The sequence below is a fragment of the Otolemur garnettii genome, unplaced genomic scaffold (assembly GCF_000181295.1).
Source record: "Otolemur garnettii isolate 467f Iridium unplaced genomic scaffold, OtoGar3 scaffold00035, whole genome shotgun sequence".
NCBI lineage: Eukaryota > Metazoa > Chordata > Mammalia > Primates > Galagidae > Otolemur > Otolemur garnettii.
Window position 1 is genome coordinate 2928106 of NW_003852430.1, and position 23980 is coordinate 2952085.

Consider the following 23980-nt stretch of genomic DNA (forward strand, 5'->3'; position numbering starts at 1 on the left):
TGCACATATGCCAGTGCCCAGTCTACCCTTCAAAGCAATTTTGGGACTCTTTTTCTGGAATGGCCTTTTGAGCAGTTATTGTGTTACCCTTGACGTCTTGAATGTCATCAAAATGTCTTCCTTATGATATTTCCTTTATCTTTGGGTAAAGCAAAAAGTCATTTGGGACCAGATTAGGTGAGTAGGAAGATTTTTTTCAGTGTAGTTGTTTATTGGTTTAACCCCCCCTCACAGACAGTGCCCTGTAGGCTGGTGCATTGTTGTGAAGCCACTTTTCTCATATCAAGATTTTCAGTTAAGATTTTCCTCACTGCTTCTCTATCAATGTTTACTTTGTCTACTATCCTTCCCATAGTCAGCTGATTATGTTGACACACTGTTCAATGAATTTTTGCAATGTTTACATCAGTTCTCTTCGTTACTAGCTGCCCTGACCTCTCTTTTTCAGTGATACTTTCTTTCCTATCTGAAAAACAATCCATTTGTACAATACTGTTTCTTCATGGCATTATCCCCATAAATTCACAGTAACATGTCACTGATTTCATTTCTATTCTTGCCAAGTTTAAAAAGAAATTTAAAGGTTGTCTCTCTAATTTAAGCTCTGACATGAGGCAGCACACAAAAATATACACCAACAGTAATGTACTCCACTCAGCAAGACACTGCCACATATTGACACGAACACAGTTGTGAGACACTGATATACCAAGGTTATGAAACCTTACCAAATTGTTTGTATGGTGCTGCCAATATAAGTGCACAGTGGCAAGTTCATGAACTTAATTGTTAGACATGTATATACAACATAAGAATCAGGGACGCAATATGAAGGCCAAGTAAACAAAGAGAATGAGGAAGACCCAGAGACTTCACATAAACCAAGCCTGGGACAACAAAGTCCATGAAAAGAAGGTAGAAAATCCGATAGAGTAGAAGAAATAGGGCAAAAATCACAGTCTCATTTTCAGACAGTGATCAAATCCAGGAAACTTATAGGAACTAAGGAATATAAAAGCTGGTAGAGAGATAAATATGAAGCATCAGTTATTGATCCTAATACTGAACAAGTTTGATATCTAACCAATCAAAAGAGTCTCCTTTCTGATGTCACCCCGGAGGGGGCTGATCCCAAAATGATCTAGGTAAAAGTCCAGGATTACCCAAATTATCTGCTTTCTAGCAGTAAAGGGAAGGGACCAGGCAGTCATATTTTTTCTGGAGGAGAGTCTCCCAGCATTTCAACTGCTCCTGATCAAATTTCTTCTCTTTGCCTTCATCTTTGCACATACTGACACCAAGCTTAGACCCTAAAGTTCCTCACTGGGCTTAGAAACTTGTGGGATCTCAGTACTGGAATTATATTGATTTCATGCCTCACAAAGAAATGAAAGAGAAGGAGGAGCAGCAGGAGTAGGAGCAGAACAAAGGAGAACTGAAATAGGAAATCAAATGAAAAAGGGAGAGAGGAGATGGACAACTTAGGACCACCGTTCAGACCACCTCCCTTATTATAGCTGCTGCAGAAATCAGTACCTGCTTCAGCTTTGTTTCTGTGCTGCACCTGCAGGAGGAATATTGCTCTCATACGTATCCTCAGCGGCATGATTTCATGCACAATTGGATGTTACTTGCTCATTTTCTCCCCTTGAGAGAGATCAAAGTTTCTTAAGTGGGAAATATTTCCTAGCCTGGGGAAAATAGAGACTTTTCTTAATCTGTATTTCCCCAGTTGTCATATAGACGTGAAAAACAACTGGGAAAATATCTACTGAGAAAACTATTGCTGGGCAACATTTATTCAAGACTCAAAATACATCAGATGCTTTATAGAGCAGAGAGATAGATGTAGTCCCTTCAGGCTTAAGATGTGAATATCAACATTGACCGAGGAAAGCTAATTTACTATTTTTTGAAAGGAAAAGGAGTGGAGAAGAAGAATTGCAGCAAAATGCTTAAACAGAAGGAGGGTAACAACTTTTTATTGAATTTTAGTTTGGGATGTTTTTGCAGAATGATCAATCATGTTGTGACATTTTATAGTGTGATGAGATTTTGGTGTTTGTGAATTTTGAAATTGCTCTGAACTACAGCATGTGTACTCCCCCCCTTTTTTTTTGTCAAGTTGACATTAAGTATTAGTTTAAGAATCTTGCATGAGTGATGTATTAGCTGAAACTCTTGTGATTGCAAGTTGCAAAAGGAACATAGTGTAAAAAGAAAGGAAACTATTAGGGAACTTCAGGATAAATCCAGGTAGACCCCAGGAATGTTTTGGGATCTGTGTCTGGAAAACACTCAAGTATTTCTTCTCTGAGCTGCCTTTCTACATACTTTGCACTCTTTTTCTTGATCTCAAAAGACATGATCTTTAGGTTAAATTAAGGCTTTCTCACACCTTCTGCCCTGACATATAATTTCAATCTCCCAAAGTAACTGCAAAGCTGTTTAAATTCCTAGTTCACATTTTTGGGAGAGAAAATGTATTTGCTATCCTCTCCTCACCCCTTTAGGTCAGAAAACCATCCTGATCCCATCATACATAGCATGAATGTGGCTTCTGGGGACCCTGGGCTATTGATTTTGATGGATAGGGGTTTCCAGAAGAAGGAAGTTGTTATGGGTTTGGTGGATGTGCCTAAGTCATCTATTTTTTCATGCCCAGAATGCCACTTGGAACAGAGGATATTCTCAGTAGATATTTATCAAATAAAATATTTGTTGACTGAATGTGCTGGCAAGGATAGAACACATCTGTGTAGATAAGTAAAGACATTTTTGCATTTTAAGTGTCACAGTATTACTTTGATCAGATCCCATTAATGTATTTTTGATGTTGCTTTAATTGCCTTTTGGAAAGAAGTCTAGAGAACACTCAGGGATCTAAATGTAGACCTGCTGTTTGATCCTGTAATTCCTCTACTAGGTATATATACAAAAGACCAAAAATCACTTGGCAACAAAGATATTTGCACCAGATTGTTCATTGCAGCTCAATTCATAATTGCCACATCTTGGAAGAAGCCCAAGTGCCCATTGACCCATAAATGGATTAATAAATTGTTATATGTTTACCATGGAATACTATGCAGCATTAAAAAAGATGGAGACTTTACCTCTTTTATGTTTATATGGATGGAGCTGGAAAATATTCTTCTTAGTAAAGTATGTCAGGAATGGAAAAAAAAATATCCAATGTACTCAGTACTACTATAAAACCAATTTATAATCACTCACACTTTCATATGAGAGATGAATCACAACTATAGCCCAGGATGAAAGGGAGTAGGATAGAAAGGGAGGGGGTGGTTTGATAGAGGGAGGGTTAATGGTGGGACCACATGTATGAAAGATACTGCAAGGGTACAAGTCAAATCTATCAAGTATTGAACACAAATGTCAATGTATTAACACTGTGATTAAGTAAATGAGGTGAAAGCTATGTTAATTAGTAGGATGTAAGCATTCCAATTTGTACAAATAATCACACATAATAATAATTCAACACATTGAATCACATGAAGGCATAAATGTATTCATGATATATAGATATATGACTTACTAAAAAATAAAAATGAAAATAAAAATAAATATATGTTACAGTATTACATTTTGGGGAGTTGATTGCTGTAACAGTTAACTCCAAGTTAAAGTTATGTTAGTTAAAATCCCTTGATTTTTGGGATATTTTTATGCATTTATAAAGTCATTATAAAATCTTTTAAAATTATAAGTGTTTGTGGGAACACCATTTGAATAAATCAATAATATACATATGTATTCATTTTAATAATATTTGTTTTCCTTTTTTTAAAATTTATTTGATGTTTATGAAGACCAAGCCTGGAGTAATTCGCCCAGTACCTGTAAAATCCAAAATATTACTGAGAAAAGAGGAGGAAATCTATGAACCCAACCCTTTCAGCAAATACCTGGAAGATAACAGTGACTTCTTTTCTGAACAGGTGAGCATACACACAAGAAAATATTTGCCAATTTTATACATGTATAAGATGTAGCTGCCTTTATGAAGATAGTGTGTGCAAGACAATGTTGATATAATTGGGTTAACCTTGGTAATAAAAAGATGTTTTGCATTACCAATTGGAATCCTTTTATAATTCTAGGGTGATAATTTGAAGCATTTCAATAGACTTTTTTCTAACATGTTTCTGAAATGTTGGTATTATGTTTGGTACTAAGATTTTATTGTCTATAAAGACATCATAAATCAGCAACCTCATGAAATCACTGATCAGATGGGTCATAATATATACTTTTTAAATTTCAAAATATTATGGGGATATAAATCATTTGGGTTACATGGATCACTTTTAATGTTTGAGTCAAGGTTATAAGAGTGCCTGTCACCCATATAGTGTTCACTGTACATGTTAGGTACTAATCATCAGAGAAATGCAAATCAAAACCACAATGAGATATCTCATGCTTCCTTTTGAAGAGATGTGATATTTTAGATTTGGTACTATACATTGGAATCAACAAAAGTCCTAAGGGTTGTATTCATATCAAAAGAGATAGTATAGTCTCATAGATTGAGCAGTACTAATTACAAGATAGGGTCTCAAATTATTTGGCAGATTTGTTGTTCATTTTGTTTATGTGTGAAAAATACACATTATACAATATAAAACTTCATCTATAATATTGAAGAGAAACTTTACATAATTGTCTTACTAAAATTCAATAAATAAACGTGGGCTATATATTTTATATCTTAAACATTATTAAATGGGTAAGCAATGTAAGACACCCAGAAACTTTTTGGATACAATCAGGATATGTAAGATCATGCCATTTGAAATCTGTAAAAAATAATAGGGTTTATAAAAGAATATAAAGGTATTCTGTTTTATTAGGAAATGATTACAATATTCTTGAAATAGAATGTTCTATCTGACACATGTTAGCTGTGTAACCCCAGGCAAGTGTTTTCACCTCTCCAAGTTTCAGTTTTCTTTTTCTTTTTTGAGTATCAGTACATTTAGGGGCACAAGTATTTTTTGTTACATGGATAAATTATGTAATGCTGACATTGGGGCTTTTAGTGTACCCATCACCAGAATAGTGTATATTGTACCTGATAGGTAGATTTTTATCCATCTCCTCCCCCACCCTCCCCTTTTAGTCACTGATGTCCATGACACAACTTTATGATATATATGCCACTTGGTTGTCGCCCACATATAAGTGAGAACAAGTGGTATTTATTTTTTCACTCCTGAGATACTTCACTTAGGGTAATGATCTCCATCTCCATTCAAGTCGTTGCAAACATTATTTCATTCCTTTTTATGGCTGAGTAGTACTCAATTGTATTCAAGTTCTGATAATTTAGTTTGTTAACTCATCCTAGAGAAAATGCTACATACCTTGTTGCTGACTATCACTATGGTCACCTTTGAGGTACTCTCCCTGGGAAGCTATGTGCCAACACCAGCACCTAGTCCACCCTTCAAAGCAAATTTGAAACTGTTTTTCTGGAATGACCATCAGAGCTGTAATTGTTTGATGTCTGACAATTAAGTTCACAAACTTGGCATCATACACTTACGTTGGCAACACCGTACAAACAGCTCGGTAAGGTTTCATAACCTTGGTATATCAGTGTCTCACAGTGGTGTTTGTGTTGAAGTGTGGTGGTAGCTTACTGAGAGCCATTCATTATTGTTGATGAGTGTTTTTGTGTGCTGTATGATGACAGCTCTGATGGTCATTTAAAAAAAGAGTTCCAAATTACTTTGAAGAGTAGACTAGGCACTGGCATGGGTGCATAATTTCCTAAGGGGAGTACCCAAAGGTTACTGTAGTGATATTCAGTGATGACGTATGTAGTACTTTCTCTAGGATGAGTTCACAAACTTAATTGTTAGACCTTGTATCTATACAACACATTTTTTTATCTGCTCATCAGTTGATGAGCACTTTGGAGGATTCCATATCTTTGCAATTGTGACGTGTGCAGTAATAAACATTCAGGTGCAGGTATCTTTTTTTTTTTTTTTTTTTTTTTTATAAAATGACTTCCTTTGGGTAGATACCCAGTCCTGAGGATGCTGAATCAAATTAAGTCTACGTTTGATTCCTTGAGGGATTTCTGTACTGTTTCTCGTAGAGGTTGTACTAGTTTACTTTCCCATCAGCAGCATATAAGCATTTCCTTCTTACCACATCATGCTAGTAGCTCTTGCTTTTTATTTATTAATAATTGCCATTTTGACAGGGATAAGGTGGTATCTCATTTTGGTTTCCATTTGCATTCATTCCTCTGATGATTATTGATGTGAGCAGCTTTCATATATTTCTTGGCCATGTGTCTATCTTTGGGAAAAACTCTTTTCACATCTTTCACCCCCTTTTTGATGTGACCATTTGTTGTTGTTGTTGTTGTTGTTGTTGTTTTTGTACTGATTTGTTCGAGTTCACTGTAGATTCTGGATGTTAATCCTTCTCGGGATATATAGTTTGTGAATATTTTCTCCCATTCTATAGGTTGTCTATTTACTCTGTTGATTATTTCTTTTGCTGTGCAGAAATTATTTAGTTTAATTAAGTCTAATTTATTTTTGTTGATGTTGTATTTGCTTTGGGGGTTTTAGTCACCAATACTTTGACTAAGCTAATGCCCAGAAGAGTTTTTCCTATGTTTTATATAGTTTCAGGTCTTACATTTAATTCTGTAATACATCTTGAGTTAATTTATGTATAAGGTAAGAGATAGGAATCTAATTTTATTTTCCTGTATGAGGCCAGAACAGTTTATCGCATAAGGCATCCTTTTCCCAGTGTAGGCTTTTGTGGTTTGTTGAAAATCAGTTGGTTATAGATATATTTATTTATTATTTTAGTTTTATTTTGTTCCTTGGAGTATGTGATTTATATCAGTACCATGTGGTTTGATTACTATAGCCCAATAGTATAATTTGAAATCAGATAATGTGATGCCTCCAGATTGTCCTTTTTGCTTAAGATTACTTAAGCTAATTTAGGCTCATTTTTAGTTTCATGTGAAGTTTATTTTTTCAAGACAAGTTAAAAATGACATTGTTATTTTGATAGGAATTGCTTAGAATCTGTACATCACTTGGGGTAATATGGACATTTTCACAATGTTGATTTTTCCTATCCACATGCATGGGATGTTTATCTGTTTGTTTGCCCCATGTATGATTTCTCTGTTCAGTGTTTCAGATTTCTCCTTCTAGAAATCTTTCACCTCCTTAGATTAAGTATATTTCTCAGTATTTTATTATCTTTAAAGCTATTATATATGGTATCGAATTCTTGATTTTATTCTTAGCTTGACTTTTCCTAATGTGTAGAAATGCTACTCATTTGTGTATACTGATTTTATAACCTAAGACTTTTCTGAATTTATTCTTCAATTCTTGGGGTTCTTTGGTGAAGTCTTCAGGGTTTTCTAGATATAAAGTCATCTACAAACGGGGATAGATTGACCTTCTCTTTCTTGACTTGTATATCCTTTATTTTTTTTCCTTTCCTGATTGCTTTGGCTAGGACTTCCAAAATTATGTTGAACTGGAGTGGTGACAGTAGCCATCTTTGTTTTATCCAAGTTCTTAGGGGAAATGCTTTCAATTTCCCCTCATTCTATATGGTGTTGATCATGGATTTGTCATATAAGGTGTTTAAAAAATTTTTTTGTATGTTTCTTCTATGTCTAGTTTGTTGAGGGATTTTATCATGAAGGGGTGTTGGATTTTATCAAGTGCTTTTTTGTCTTCTATTGAGATGATCATATGGTATTTTTGTTTTTAATTCTGTTTATGTGGTGAATCCTATTGATTGACTTCTGAATGTTGAACTATCTGCATGCCTAGGATGAAATCACTTGATCATAGTGAATTATCTTTTTGATGTACTATGGGATTCAATTTGCTAGTATTATTTTCTCAAGATTTTTCCATTTGTGTTCATGAGAGATATTAGTCTGTAGTTTTCTTTTTTTTATTGTGTCCTCTACTGACTTTGGTATCAGAGTGAAACAGGCTTTGTAGAGTGAGAGGATTCCTTTCTTCTCATGCTTAGGAATAGTTTCAGTAAGATATGTGACAGTTCTTTGTATGTTGGGTTAGCTGTGAATTTATGCGATACTGGCATTTATTTTTGATGGGAGTTTTTTTCATTAGTATTTCAATTTTGCTAGTCACTATTGTCTGTTCTGGAATTTCTATTTCATACTGGTATAAGGTTGGAAGAGCATTGACTTTCCAAAAGTTTTTCCATTTCCTCTTGATATTTTAGTTTGTGCAGAGAGAGGTTTCATAGCAGTCTTGGAAGATATTTTGTATTTCTCTTTCATTTCTGATTGAGTTCATTTGAATCCTCCTTTCTCTTCTATTCCTTGTTAATCTAGCTAGTGGTCTATCAATCTGTTAATCTTTTCAAAGAATAAACTTTTTTGTTGATTGTTTGTGTTTCTTTTGTGGTTTCCATTTCATTTAGTTCTGCTCTGATTGCTGTTATTTCCTTTCTTGTGCAAGCTTTAGGTTTGTTTTGTTTTTCTTTTTCTGTTTTCTTGAGGTATAATGTTAGATTGTTAATTTGTAATCTTTCTGTTTTTTTGATGGAGGGATTTAAAGCTATGAACTTCCCTTTTAACACTCCTTTTCTGTATCTCAGAGATTTTGGAAGATTGTGTCATTTTTGTTGAATGTGAACATTTTTTTTTTATTTTAATCTTGATTTCATCATTGACCCAAAGACTTCTCAGTAGGAGATTGTTAAATTTCCATGTGTTTGTGTAGATTTGAGAGTTCCTCTTGGAATTGTTTTCTGGTTTTATATCTCTGTGATCTGAGAAGAAACATGGTATGATTTCAATTTTTAAAAATTCACTAAAACTTATTTGGTGGCCTAACATATGATCTATGAGGTTTGATAATTAAGTTTGCAAACTCATCCTAGAAAAAATGCTACATAATTCCTTACTGGATATCACTATGGTCACCTTCAAAGTACTTTACTTGGGAAGCTATGCACTGATACCTGTGTCCAGTCTACCTTTCAAAGCAATTTTGGAATTCTTTTTCTGGAATGACCATCAGAGCTGTCCTTGTATTCCCCTTGATGTCCTGAATGTCAAATTCAGGACAAATTCCCTTAGTGTTTGCTTTCTGGGAAAGACTTTATTTCTTCTTCATTTTTGAAACTTAGTTTTTCAAGATTTGAAATTCATGGCTGCCAGTTATTTTTGTTTAACACTGAAAATGGGACTTCATTCCTGCTGTATTACAAAGTTTCTGTTAAGAAGTCTGCCATTAGTCTGATGTGTTTAACTTTGTAATTTACCTGGTCTTGTATCCAGATGTCCCTAGTGATACCAGGGAAGTTTTACTCAATTATTCCCTCAAATAGGTTTGCCGTGCGTTTTGCTTTTTTTCTTCTTTTCCCTCAGAGATACCTATGATTCTTATATTCATTTGCTTTACATTTGTTTCATATTTTTGGAGAGATATTTATTCTTCTTATTCTTTTTTCTTCTTTTTTGACAGACAGGGGTAATTTTAAAACCTTGTCTTCGAGCTCTGTCACTCTTTCTTCTGCTTGGTCTAGCCTATTTTTAAAACATTTCATTGTATTTCGAACATTCCTAAATAATTCTTTTCCAGAAGTTCTCATATCTTGTCTTAGATTATCTATTTCTTTAGCAATTATTTTGGTCATGTACTGACTTTATTTTGCTTTTTTGTATTGATTTTCAACTTTCTCTTCAATCTCATTGATATTAATAGTGATCCATATTCTGAATTCCATATCATATGTTTCAACAATTTCCTTTTTTGGAGCCCATTGCTGGAGTGCTACTGTGACCCTTTGGGGGTGTCCAAACTATCTTTATTTTTCATTATTTCAGTGCTCTTATGCTGAATACTTGTTATCTTGAACCTCTTCTCTCAGCTCAAAACAAATAGCTTTGCAAGTACCCCTGTTTTCCTTTGCTGGGAACTTTCTTGCTTAATGGTGTTGAGGAGATGTCCCTGATAGTGCATGAGTCTTACTCCAGATGATTGACCAGGCAAGACTATGAAGGAACAGATGAGCTATAACAGAAGGAACACTGTGAGCTATAACAGTGCTGCTCTCCTGAATCTCCTTGTTTAGTCTATTGTTTTCATAGTTCAAGCAGGTGCAGGGGGATATTCATACAGAGGGGTAGGCTGGTCCTCAGGCTGCTGCTGAAAGCTCAGGTGGGAGCAAGATGGGCACATGGTACACGGCGGGTAGGTGGCACATGTAAGCATGGGTATTTGACCTGCTAAGTCCATTGGTGGTGGTGCTATACTGGAAGTGGCAGTGGTAGTCATGCTACCTGAATATCAATGTCAGGTGCTAAAATAGTGGCCATGTGCTCTGCCCAGGTCCTGCAGCAGCAGTGGCTAGGTGGGGCTATGTAGGCAGTTACAGCAGCTACTGGGTCTGTGGGTGCTTGTTATGCCTGGGTTCCCTGCTAGTGGCTAGGGAATGTGGTATGTGAGAGCTCCTGTCCTTCCTACCCACTTTTCGTCCCAGGAAGAGATATAGGGAGGTGGCAGCAATAGAGCTAATCCCCAGGAAGAGGCAGAAGTCTGGGGATGGAGCTCAGAATGGCTCCATCTGCCATGCCCACGGTTCAGAAGCCAGTGGAGCCCCACTATGCCTTCTCTCTGGAGCAATGCCACTGAGTAATCTCCAGGCCATTCCCTGTATCAGTCAGGTGCATGCTGCAGTGCAGGGGCCCTTCCATGGCTTGGATTGCAGTGTCCATAAGTCAAATGCAGGGTCTTGGGTTTCTCTCCTGTTCTTGCCCCATGTATGGCCACCTTTTCTGGGTGTCATTGCTACTGCTAAGTGGAGTAGCCACCTCCTGTCACCTCTCTGTTGATTCTCACTGCTCTCTCTTAGGTGCTGATCTGACTTTGAATATCTGCTTGCCATTTTTGATCCTGTCTGTGAGAGGGGCATGTGCAGGCTGCTTCCAGTCCACCATTTGGGCCGATCCCCCTTTTGGCTTCAGTTTCTTTTCTTTTCTTTTTAAATAAAGAAAAGGGTGAACTTTAATATTTATTTATAGGACACTGCAAGATATGAAATTCCACACAGAAATAAGAAACTCTTTCTGAGGACAGGGAAATAATGAAGTGTTCAGATCAGGTACTTTTGAAGGATCCTTTAAATTCTAAAATTTGGATTACTTAAAATCTATAATCAACCTTAATTTGATCTAAAATCCCCAGTTAGCCATGAAAAAAGTTCAGTATAAATACTTTCTTGTGATTAACTGTAGTTTTTATTTATAAAATGGAGATGAAAATATCTTCCATTGGTTTATGCATACTTTATGGGAGTGCTATAGTTTTGGTAAATTTGGATTGTTTTTAGAACTAATATCATTGAAAATTATAATTAGAAGCAATTATTTTCATTTGTAGAATAAAATAGAGTCCTCATATTAAACTAGAGAAATTTTATTGAAATATAAGGTTGTCTTCACTAATGCCACACATAGTAGAAATAGAAATTTCTGTTCCACCATAATCAAAGACACTTTTAAATATCCATTGTGTGTAATATATGAATGTTTTACAGCAGTGGTTCTCAACCTTCCTAATGCCACAATGTATATTCATTGTTAAAAAGGGGTTGTGACCCACAGGTTGAGAACTCCTGTTTTAAAGGCTTAATGTGAAGTTTTAGACATTATAAAAAGTTTACAAAATAGTTTAGTGCTTATATACAAAACTGCCAACAGCTAAAATAAATTTCACAAATTATCCATTTAACCTACGTTCTTCACATTATCATTTAATGTTGTAAAATAATAATTTTATTCTTTCGTGTGAGTATAATTTTAAATTTGTGCATTTTACATTGCTCAAGATGCCTGTAGAAGATGAAGTCAGTCTATCTTCAATTTTTCACATGTACTATCTTCTGGAATGATATATTTCATTTTAAAGTGTGGGAAATTCTTATTAAGTGGAATTGCCATTTCTTTTCATTGCTATTCCTGACTATTAAGTGAGTTTAAATCTCTGTTTATGGTCTGTCATAAATCTATTTCCAAATGCTTTGTTGAATTTTTAACCTCTTTTGCAAATATTAGGTTACCATAGACATAATCTTATTTTTTCTCCCAATTTGTTCTTGTTTGTATCCCCACTTGAATGTGAAACATTAAAAGTAACAGCACACAGTGAATTGTCAGAGATGAAAGAAGTCTAACATACTACTTAAAAATAAATTCCAAACCTCTCCTGGTTGTATTCGTTGACTTGCATGAGTGGAGAAGGGAACCTTGGAGCCAGTGCATACCCAGGAAACTGGCTGTGATATCAGCTGGCCTTTTTATGCTGAGCTCTATCTACTGCATCATTGTGTCCAGAATCTACAATGGAGGCAGATACCAAAGACAGCTCACAAGTGTAGATACTTACGTCTATTTAAAAATAAATTGAATAATAACTCTTTATAATCTCAGCACTGCTACTTCATCAGAACCTTAATAGAAGAAAGTATACTCAAATTCGGTTTTAGTTACTATTGTATTCTTTCACACTGCTGCCGCAGGATCAATTGAATGGTTAGAAAACTCAGTTGATCTCACCCACCCATGTAATGGAAAATTTTTTAGCCAGACAGTTGGGCCAAAATGAAGCTGCTCACATTCACTAATCTGCCTTGTACTGGGGACAGTTCCACATGACAGGAGATGTTGGATGGGATTGTTAAGTCAATAAATTCATCCTAGCAGCTTCACTGCCATAAAATATGATTTCAAAACTCTGTTACAAAATGTCAGACACTAAAGATGATGAAACGAGACAGAAACGTATTTACTGTAGCTCAAAAGGTGCAGCTGGGCAGCCTTTCGCAGTGATCATGAACTGAAAATTTCCCTAGCAACAGTCTACAAGGACTAGCAGCAAAGTGTGAAACCAAATGAATAATTAAGGAATTGAGGCTTTTTAAACAATAACTTTTAAATCAAGATGCCATAGGCTGGAAAGCATCATTCTATACTGGATGGATAACAAAACTCTTGAGAATGAAGAGTATGCTTTTCTGAAATTATCTTCAAATCCATTATTGTGTCAATTTGTGGTCATTTAAAGTTATTTCAAAATATCCTCACAAGCCACCCTAAATCTATGAATTTAAAATTATAGTGGTGTTTTGAAGCGTATTTCTGTGGATAAAAGTAGAATTGGAAAATTATTATCAGAATGGATTAAACAAACGGGCTTTCCGAAGACATAGAAGCTCAGAAAATCAATTTGCTAATAAGAATAAAGACACTTAAAAGACAGATGGTTTTTAATTTCTTCTACTTATGAGTTTACAAAGTATCCTGATTGTTTTCTGATAATTTAGTGTATCTAATTAGATAAAGGTGATTTCTTTTCCACTGAAGGTTTTCGATTTAATAAAAAGCAAGTAGCCATTCTCAGTTACACAAAGTACTGTGTAAAAAATTCTCTTTCATTTTTTACAAATTAATTATTCAACCCGTGATATTAGATATGTCATTACTTTCTCAAAGCCCTAGAGAAATGTATAAAAAAATGTTTGGGTAGAATTAAAGAGAGAATATTGTTTCAACTGGTTTTCCCAGAAATATTTTTTCTATTCTTTATGAGAAACAACACTTTCCATCATATGTATGTCTTAATTTTAGTCACAAACTAAGGGGGTGGAGGAGGGTTTGTTGAGAAAACAAACTGTCCCTGTCCCCCCCCCATTAGTATGCAACATTAAAAATTTATTTTTCTTCTAATCCGTTTTACTGGGGGACAGAGCATGTTTTTGTGTGTCACCATTGGGAGAATTTTCCCCACACTACCTCTCAGAGAACATTAGAGGGCAGTTACAGGGAGTTCCCTTCATCGTGGTACTTTCATTCCTTCTTTTCTTCTGATTTTTCTTAGACCTCTGACTTGCCTTTTTCCCCACCAAATTCTCTCTGACATTTAACTTTGATGACTATGAGAGTTACTTTCAGGTTTCTACTTAATGATTCATCAAGTTCTATTTCAATTGTGACCTTCAACTTCCCTCCTTTATGTCACCCGTGTTTTAATCATATTCCAGGGAAAATGCCTTTGTCACAGACGAGACTGGCAATATTGCCTTTTATTCAGAATGATTCTGGCTTTGTCACAAATTAGCACTTTTTCAGCATTTGTGTTTCAATCAGGATGGCTCATCTTTTTTTCTGTCATGAAATTATCTTTTCTCATTGCTAAACTTTTAGTTCTAGAAATGATTAGGTTGGCTGCTGGATTGTTTTGAAGAAAAAGTGAAGTTACTTGTACCTTCCTTTTGGAAGATTTGAGAACAGAGATTTGGCCTCTCTGAGTTTTGCCTTGTTGTTTTGTCGGTTTAACTAATGAGATCTTTGTGAGTTTGTCTCTACTTCTCTGCCTGCCTGCCTTGCTTCTTTCCTTCCTCAATGTGTAAGAGAAAATTGATAATGTACCATGAATAGAATGTATGCTATAATTTGTATCTTTACAAAAATGGTTTTTTTGGGGGGAAAAGTTTGCCTTTTACTCCAGTATGTAATCAGGAAAGCTGACTGCTTCATACTTGGAGATTTTAATCTCTCTACCCAGTGTTTTTATTGACATTAGCTTTCTCTTGATCTTGTGTACCTATCAAAGTTCGAAGACTGTAGCTAAAGCATTGTAATACTCTTTTATAGCTGTCTATATTGTTAAGGGAGGTTTCATTTCCTGCCTGTCTTCGCTTGCCTTACGTAGGGATAAAATCTTCAGGAGATTTTTGCTTTCATTAAAATTAGCAAACACACAAAGAAGACCTCTTTACCACTTCTGTCTTAATGGCCTCTGGAGCATTAGTTGTTTAAAAAATAGTTGGTGGATATGTAGTGTCTGACTATAACTCATCTACTGGGAAACAGGGACATTTTGAAAGTTTTATGCAAATAGGTCCTTCTGTGTTTTGTTAACACATGATGTCCTAACCTATATTTATTTATTTATTTTGTTGCAGTTTGCCTGCGGCCGGGTTTGAACCCACCACCCTCAGTATATGGGGCTGGTGCCCTACCCACTGAACCACAGGTGCTGCCCCACCTTACCTGTCTTTAAAGAGGGGAGCTTGGTCATGGCCCTATTTAGAACCTCTCATATAAAATATATTCCTGTTTTAAAATAAGGCCTTGTTCAAGAATGGAAAAAAAAGTATCTAATGTACTTAGTCCTATTATGAAACTAATTTATAGCTTTCATATGAAAACTATAACCTAATTATAGTCTAAGAATATGTCGGGGAGAGAAGGGAGATGGATGGGTGGAGGAAGGTGATTGGTGTGATCATCTCTATGGTTTATCTTACAAGAGTATAAGTGATTCTTTCTAAAAGTAGAATATAAACGTCTAACACAATAACTAAGAAATTGACATGAAGGTTATGTTAACCAGTTTGATGAAAATATTTCAAATTGTATATGAAGACACCACACTGTACCCCATGATTACATTAATGTACACAGCTATGATTTAATAAAAAAAAATAAGGCCTTGTTAAATAGAATTTAAAAATTCTGTATTGATATTGTCTGCAAACTATTATCTGAACAGAATTTCAAAAGTGATAGGACAATTATATAAAAATAATTTTATTCTTTTTTTTTGGCCGGGGCTAGATTTGAACCTGCCACCTCCACCGGCTCCCTACTCCTTTGAGTCACAGGCACCGCCCCCTTTTTTATTTATTTATTTTTGGGGGTAAAAATAATTTTAAATAGTAACCCAAATAAAGATCAGAAGAGATTAGAAAGTTAAACATTTTTTGTTGTTAAGGAAAAGATGCATTCTTATATTTTACCTCCCAGGAATCTCTATCTCAAACCTCCGTGAACTCTGCATCAAGGCCAATCTGTGAATAGAACAGTAGATGTTAACTGTTAAGTGCCTTTGGTGTAGATTCATCTGATGGTACATAGGATGTCTTATGTACTTTGGGTAAAACTAGTGCTGGTATGTTGGTACACTGCCTACAAAAATCCACTCCCACCTTCCCTCTCTACACGGTTTCAATTCCACAACTGCCTCAGGATAATTCATGTGATAGTTGTTAATAAATATACTTAGGAAATGCATTCAGAACTAGGGTGATTTTTTGTTCTCTACTGAATATTTTCTTTGACTCACAAGAAGTAAAATCAAGGTAGAATGCATAGAAGAAGATATAGTAAAAATCAGAGGTTTTCTTTGAGTATGAGTGCTAAGATTTATGTGTTTGAAACACTTTGTATAATCTCTAAACACATTAGACATTGGTACAAATGTTTAAATGGGTGTAAGACTAGACTGATTTTTGAGTCATGTCAAATATAAAGGTCATGGCCAGATATGCAAGTTGAAGATGGGTTATATGAAGAGAATTGGGAACTTTCTCTTCCTCTCTGTGATCCAAGATAAAATAACTTCAAGCAGGTTATTTAAGCAGGGAAAACAATACATTTAAACAAAGAGCAACCAAGAGAATGCACAGGAGAAATACAGAGCTAAAGCTGGGCATTAAACTGTCCTATGAATTCCGTTAAAAAACAAACAAAAGACAGACCGAGAATGCAACCTATGGAGAAGAGAAATCAGGCTAGTGAAACAGATGATTTAAAATAAACAGAGAAAAAAGAAAACAGGATTTAAAACAATGAAATGTATTTTTGTTTCTTTAAAAGACTGCATGGAAAAAAAAAGATCTGTAGTAAATTCATAAATTCAAATTGGTGATTCCGTAAAGATGGGAGAACTGGTAGATTTTTACAGCTTTTAAAAATAATGCAGCAATCTCTAAAAATGGACGTCATGATTCAGATTTAATCTATTATAGCTCAGTTTCCAAATAGTAACTTTTCTTACGGACCTTACTATCTTTAATAATTTTATTATCTTACATTGCCTTGAAAGTAGAAGACTACTTTTGATTAAAAAAATAGATAATAATTTACCAGAAACTGACTCGTCAGTTACCTTTATCTAGTAAACTTGAGAGGCTTAGCATATTTCATCTGCTCCAATAAAAGCAAATATATATGATATTTATTACATCAGGTAAGTGCAGTGAAATAGAGGTGTTTTCCTCCATTTTAGGCTAAGGTTTCCATGAATTGCTTATGATTAAAGACTGGGTTATTACAGGGTATTGCAGAGTTAGGCCAGTCCACCTCCCCATTTCAGAAACTACATTCAGGTAGGGTCTGATGACCTTATTTGTTCTGATATATGATAGAACCAAAGGGAAACTGGTGCAGCTGAGTTTTGATCTCTGCAGTGTGGGCTCTGGTTGTGACAGTGCGGTTAACCATTCTCTACCCAGTGTAATTGTAAAATCTGAGCCTCATTGGTGAAATGAAGGGTCTGAACTATGTCAGTGGTTCTCAACTTGGGGAGATTTTGTCTCACATATTATTGGTTGTTATGACTGGGGTGATGGGGGAACCACTGCCATCTAGTAGGTTGAGGTCAGGGTTGCTATTAAATATCCTGTAATGCACAGTACCTGCCCCTGCCACCAAATCTTCCAGCTCTTAATGACTATGATGCCGGGGTTGAGACACTCTAGACCAGAGCATCTCTTGGCTCACTGTCAGCTCCAGTGCTCTGACTAATGAAACTCACTACGTGATCCTTGCCAAAGGCAATTTAGTTCACCCAACATTGATTAGGTGACTTCTTTCTGTGTTTTCCTTCTGTGGTGTACAAAAAGGAGGGAAACGTCCACATACGGAACTCCCTGTCACCAAATACTGTCCCATGTAGCCTCTCCTCATAAGAACTCTATTGGATAGCACTCATACATTTCCAGTGATTCCCAATATGTCAGCAAAATTAGGCCTTTCCTTCCTTGCTAGACATTTCTCCCTTCTTTCGAAATTTCTCTGATTATTAGGTGTCAAGACCATCAGCTAAAAGAAACATCTTAAAGAGTCAGGCAGTCAGTCTGATAACTCTTACAATCCGTGCTGTTGGGTTAAGTCATTCCTAATCCTTGACCTTGCTATCTTCACCTGCAAAATGAGTGATGCAAAAGTACTATTGAGGTGCCCTCGTATCCTGACATTCTGTGTTTATGTCTTTAAATATTATTAATGCCCTCTTGATATTTGATGATTGGATGATTCGAAAAAAGGGGGTAGTGTTACTTAGGTCATAATATTAGAACAGTGGAAAATCTCAATTGATTTTAGATAATAATCATGCCAAATAATATCCATCCCTGCAGTTTATTATGGGGGTGTGTGTGCTCCATCATCCAATCCCCCAACTTGGGTTGAGGTATTTCAGGTGTGGAATCTTTTCAATTTTGACTTTTTCCTTTCTTTAAAAATGACTTCCTACACAAGAAGAAGATGAAGATTAAAACAGAGATCAGGAAAAAAATATAAATGACTTCCTATTTGTACTGAAAAATCATAAATGTGATTTATTGCCGCTATTTTCCCTTGAATAACTATAATTTTGTTTTGCTTTATGTTAAAAATTCTAGAAGGAGAGAGAATTTATTTTCAAAATTATATGTATGTGTGTATATATGCAAAATATTATTAAATACACATGCATACATATTTAGTAGGCTTTTAAAGAATCCCTGTATTTGCTACTTATGTTTTTTTTCTTTTTTACGTTGGCAAACTTGCCAGCTATTTCAGTTGCAAATATCTTGAATGGGAAGGCTAAGTAGGTGACCTAAAGGTTAAATGAATACACTTTTTTTTTTTGTTGTTGAGACAGAGCCTCAAGCTGCCCCCTGGGTAGAGTGCCCGTGGCCTCACAGCTCACAGCAACCTCCAACTCCTGGGCTCAAGTGAGTCTCCTGCCTCCACCTCCCACGTAGCTGGGACCACAGACACCCACCACAACACCCGGCTATTTCTTTTTTTTTAGTTGCAGCCATCACTGTTGTTTGGCACATCTGGGCTGGATTTGAACCCCCCACCTTAGGTGTATGTGGCTGGTGCTTTAGCCACTTGAGCCACAGGCGCCGAGCCAAATGAATACACTTTTATAATGAAAGTCTTTTCTGTCTTGGATTTACTGTCTCAGCATTCTTTAAGTACAGAAAACACTATACTTTCATTCATTTCATAATTACAAAAGGCTCTGGGATAATCCCAGTGATGACCTTTGGGGATAATTTTTGCTTTTTAAGTTTTTCTCTGGGACATGATGTGGGACTATGGGACAGGCTCTGTAGAAGAAACAGAATTCAGTTGTAGAACATCAACCTTTTTCACGTAAATCCCTTTGAAAGACAATAATGGATTCCAAAGAACAAAACTTCAGTATATTAAAGACTGTAAGATTACTTAAAAATATAACATTCTGTTAACGTGAATGACATAAATGCTTCCTTTAATGCATCTAAATTTGCAAATTTTGTAACACAAAGAAGTTTGTAAAGCTGTAATATAAAGTATATCTTTTAGATGCATAATCTGAGAATCTTAAAATTTGAAGTTTTTTTTTTCTTTTTTCAATTCAAAGATATCTAAATGGTTTTAGAATCAATAAAGTAAGAATTAGCTGATATTTGCATGCAGGGTATCTTAGCTTTAACATGTTATACCTGAGTAAACAAATTTTGTGCTTTATTCCTAGTTATCCTAACAAAGAGAATTTTGTAAGTAATTACTAAGTGACATAAGAATCAAGCAAGGGCACAGCAATTCATTTTTTATGTGCTTTTATAAAGCTGGTCCTGTCTCCTCACAGTAAATTGTAGTCTGTAGGTATCAGTCAAGTAACAAACTTGTAAGCAACTTATTTTATTTCTCTACTTAGTATAACTTAGGAAAGCCATTCTCTGAAAAGGGATAGTTCTAATGCTCAAAGATTTTAGGTTTAAAATCTAGCCAGGTTTTACTCTCCTTTTACTCTCAAAATGGCATCTGTCAAAGTTTCCCTGTCTCCTTTCCGAGAGGGCTTCTCTACCTAGACCAATCCAGCAGCCATTTCAAATCTATCATTTCTACACCAGGCCTTGGGAATTCCATCATTTGTTCCAGTTTTACTTTGGATTCCAGCGCATAAATCATTTCTAATCTCTGATTCCCCAAGTTGATCAAGGATCACCTTACCACTTCTGCCCCAGAACCCAGCCCAGTTCTGACAGTGGAGCAGAGACCCATGCTGGGGCTTCTGAGTTTCTAGTGTTTCTTGGTTCCCTCTACCCTCCTTTCTCCATCTCCTCTCCTCGGTCTAAGCGCACTTCACACGTTCTCATGCTGATTAATTATGTTCTCCCCTGCAGCTCCAGAAACCCAAAAGATTCTTCTCTCAAAGTATGACCTCCGCCGTGGCTTTCCATATTCTATTTTGAAACTCAGAATCCTAAAAATGACTTGTTCATTTCTCTTTGTAATTCTGCTTTAACATTCTTACCCAGAGACATGAAGACAGAATTAATCCTTAGCTGCCCGGGTTGGTGGAAGGAATACCCAGCACAGAAGTATATGACACAAAGACCTGAACACTGTTCCTCAGCCTGTGGTCTCTGCAGTGGCAATGCCGAGTAATTCCATGGTTTCATGAGGGATGCTCTTATTATTTCTCTCCATACTCACTCCTTTTCCCTCTACACTTAATATTGGACCTTTTAATGCATATGCCAGGCTCTGCAACAGGCCTGGGTGATTCCCCAGGCCTTAAAGTAGACCATCTCCCTGATCCGTGGAGCTTAGAGTCTAGGGAGTTCCAAATATTCTGCACCTTGGTCTCTGTCTCGTGTTTGTACCTGCAACCTTTGCTGTACTCCCTGTGCTTCCTCATTCTGAGCTGACCACCTCACACTCAGGCTGCACGTTCCTTGGCCGCCTCCGGCAATGACAGGTGACCTGCCTGGCCCTTTGGTCCTTGCATCAATTAAGGGACTCTCTTCTAGCGGCTAGTTACTGTAGCCTTTGACTTTTCTGTTTCCTCAAATAGAGGAACATATAATAGAAGGTAGTGGCAAGAATATGGGCTCTGTGTGATTTTGGACACATCGGTCCTCACTGAACTTCAGTTTCATCCTGTGACTCCCCATTTCTAAGTGAACCCAAATTAATATCCATCCGAACATGCATCCAGGTTTTTGAAAGTATAATTTATTTTAAAATTTTAACCCCAATTCTCTTTCCCTCTTTACTGAGGGATAATTGACAAATAAAACTTGTATATATTTCAGGTGTGCAGTGTGATGATGTGATACATGTGGGTCATGACAACCACGATGAAATAGATCAGGACACCTGTCACCACACAGTTACTCAGCATGTGATGTAGAGGGAGACGGGAGAGCCTCTAAGACCTCCTCTCAGCAAATCTCAAGGAAATTACACTAGTAACTGTTGTCACCAGGCTGTATGTTAGATCTTCAGAAGTTATTCCTATTTTACCTAAAATATATAACCTTTCAGCACCAGCTTTTCATTTCCCCATGTTCCAGCCCCTGCAACCACCATCTACCCTCTGCTTCTGTAGTTTGGATATTTTAGAGTCCGCATATCAGAGCGATCACACAGCATTTGTCCTTCTGTGACTGGCTTATTTCACTAAGCATAACGTGTTCCAGGCTTATCCATGTTATAGAAAACGGCAGGGTGTCTTTCTTTTCTTCAGGGCTAAATAATATTTCATTGTTTACGTGCCCCTTCTATTCACATACATAGGTTGTTTTCATGTCTAGGCTGTTGAGCACAGATAGCGCTGCAGGGATTAGATGAAATAGCCACTAGAAGAACGGTCTAGATGCTTTAAAGGGAATACAAATTTTAAATATCTCCTTTTATTATCACTTTCTTTAAAATTATTGTAATTTTGGAAAAAAGGGATTGCCTTCTGGCTAAAGGGTCAACCACGTACATCCTCCTTTCCCCTTCCATTATGAGGAATTGCAGAAGCTTCTCTTCTGCGGTACTTTCTGACGACCCCCATTTAAGTCACTTCTTTCTTACAAATATGTCCTGGTGGGGAATGAAGGACAGGAACGATACCGTACAGAAAAATACGCAAGTCAGCATGTTAACCCTCTCCTGCCCGGTGTGACTGATTATGAAATATTTTCTCTTTCTTTTCCCTGGAGTGGGCCTGCATTAAATGTTTTCATGCTGATCCGTGCCATCTGCTCTGTGAAACTTGCTGACAGACAACCATATACTTTAAGCGCTAAATTATCAAAGTCTATCTTGAAAAATTATGTTGTAGTTATTTAAAAAAAAACAATTTTTGTGTGTGTGTGGAGAGAATTTGAAATAGCTAAGCATATGTTAAATTTTTCATACTTCACAAGTTCAAAATTTTTGGTTCACATCAGGATTCAAAATAGATGTGTTGCTTTAAATATGTCTGTTTTTAAAGTGCATACGGATTCTTTAAAGCTATGGTTTATAAGCAAGAAGTGATGCCATATGTTCAAAATCTAATTTATATTGATTGGGTTGATCTTAATGAAATGGAGATAATCAGAATCTCTTCTTTCTTGGTAACTTGGGTTTTCTGTGATGGTATCTATAAAATATATCTTTGGCTGAAACAGTCACTTTTTAAGAATACAACTGTTCTTGACTTTATTAATAAAGTGTTGCTTTACTTAAAGCAAAAGTTGTAGCAAAAATGCTGTGATTCTGATTGTAAATTGTTATATGATCTAGACCAGCCAAGGGAAGCTGAAAATAGCTGCTGCTTTTATAAATAAACTTGGCTTCACAAAAGAGGTGGGAAGACAAGAGAGAGGATGAAGTTTAAGGCTTTGGTTGTTTTACCCATTGTACTCTGAGATCACTAAGATGTCTTGTGCTCAGGAAAACTATACTAGTTTGAAGAGGGAACAGCATTCAGTGAAGAGAAAGTGGATTTTCACCCTTCACTTCCAAACCACAGGAAAGGAAGCAACTTTAAAATGCCAGAAGAGAACAAAAGAATCTCAGATGTGTAGGCTTTAATGAGGCAAGCTCAAAATGGCCTTTGGTGTTACAATGAAAACAGCTTTTGAAGTTGAACTGTTTGACTTGGTGGTTGAGTAGAAAGTGGGATTTTTCTATAGCAGGGCATGCATCAGATATGGCTGGGGTATTCATTTTCTGATGTCTCTGTCAATTAAGCAGAACTAAATTAATTCATTCACTGCATATTTGCTGACTTTTCTGTAATGAACAAAAAGAATATTTGCTTCATAAATTCTTGTCTTCTTGAAGTTTCATAGGATATAATACTATAATCAACCAACATAATTAATTCCTCTTTACAAATTAAGCTCCTTTGTAAAGCCTAATTTTTTTTAAAGATTAGTTCTACATCTATATATATTGAAGAAGACAATTCTCAAGTCACCGTAAAGGGGTTTAAAGCATTTTATCAGAAATAACTATATTACCTATGTCATTGACAGGAACATGTCCCAGCCTATTTTATGTTCCCTGTCCTTCCCCTCAGTACTAAACCATTAAAAGATTCATATATTGAATGCTAGAGCAGGGTAAAATCATGTTCATTTTCAGAATCCATTTAGAATAATGATATCCAAAGTATTATGTATCAACCTCGAGATAATTTTCCGAGATGGAGGTGGGGTATGGGTTAGCCATGATAGAGATTTCATTAATGTGTTTTTAAGCAGAGGTCACAAACTATAGCATGTGGCCCAAATCTGGTTCAAACGTGCTCTCTATCCAGGGTGACAAAGTGAAAAACTGTCTAAAAAAAAAAAAAAAAAGAAGCTTTATTGCCTATTTAAAACCACATGTTGCATAAGAATGGGGGTATGCTTTGAGAAATGCCTTGATTTTGTCGTGATTGTGTCTTTGTGTGAACATGAGAGTGTACTGATGTTAGATGCACTTCCATGGGTGAGGTCACTCCCTACCTGGGCCATGTGGGGGTAGCACACTGCTACCTCAACAGCATGTTACTGTACTAAACATTGTAGACAGTTGTAACACAATGGCAAA

General features: G+C 36.1%; 1 protein-coding gene across 1 annotated transcript in view; it reads left to right on the forward strand.

Annotated features, from left to right (window-relative positions):
• The window catches only part of MLIP (muscular LMNA interacting protein), a 158536-nt gene that overhangs the window by 89247 nt on the left and 45309 nt on the right, over positions 1–23980 (forward strand). The window contains exon 11 of the mRNA XM_023513121.1: positions 3837–3965. Coding sequence (XP_023368889.1) covers positions 3837–3965 — 129 coding nt within the window. The remainder of the gene's footprint in view (positions 1–3836; positions 3966–23980) is intronic.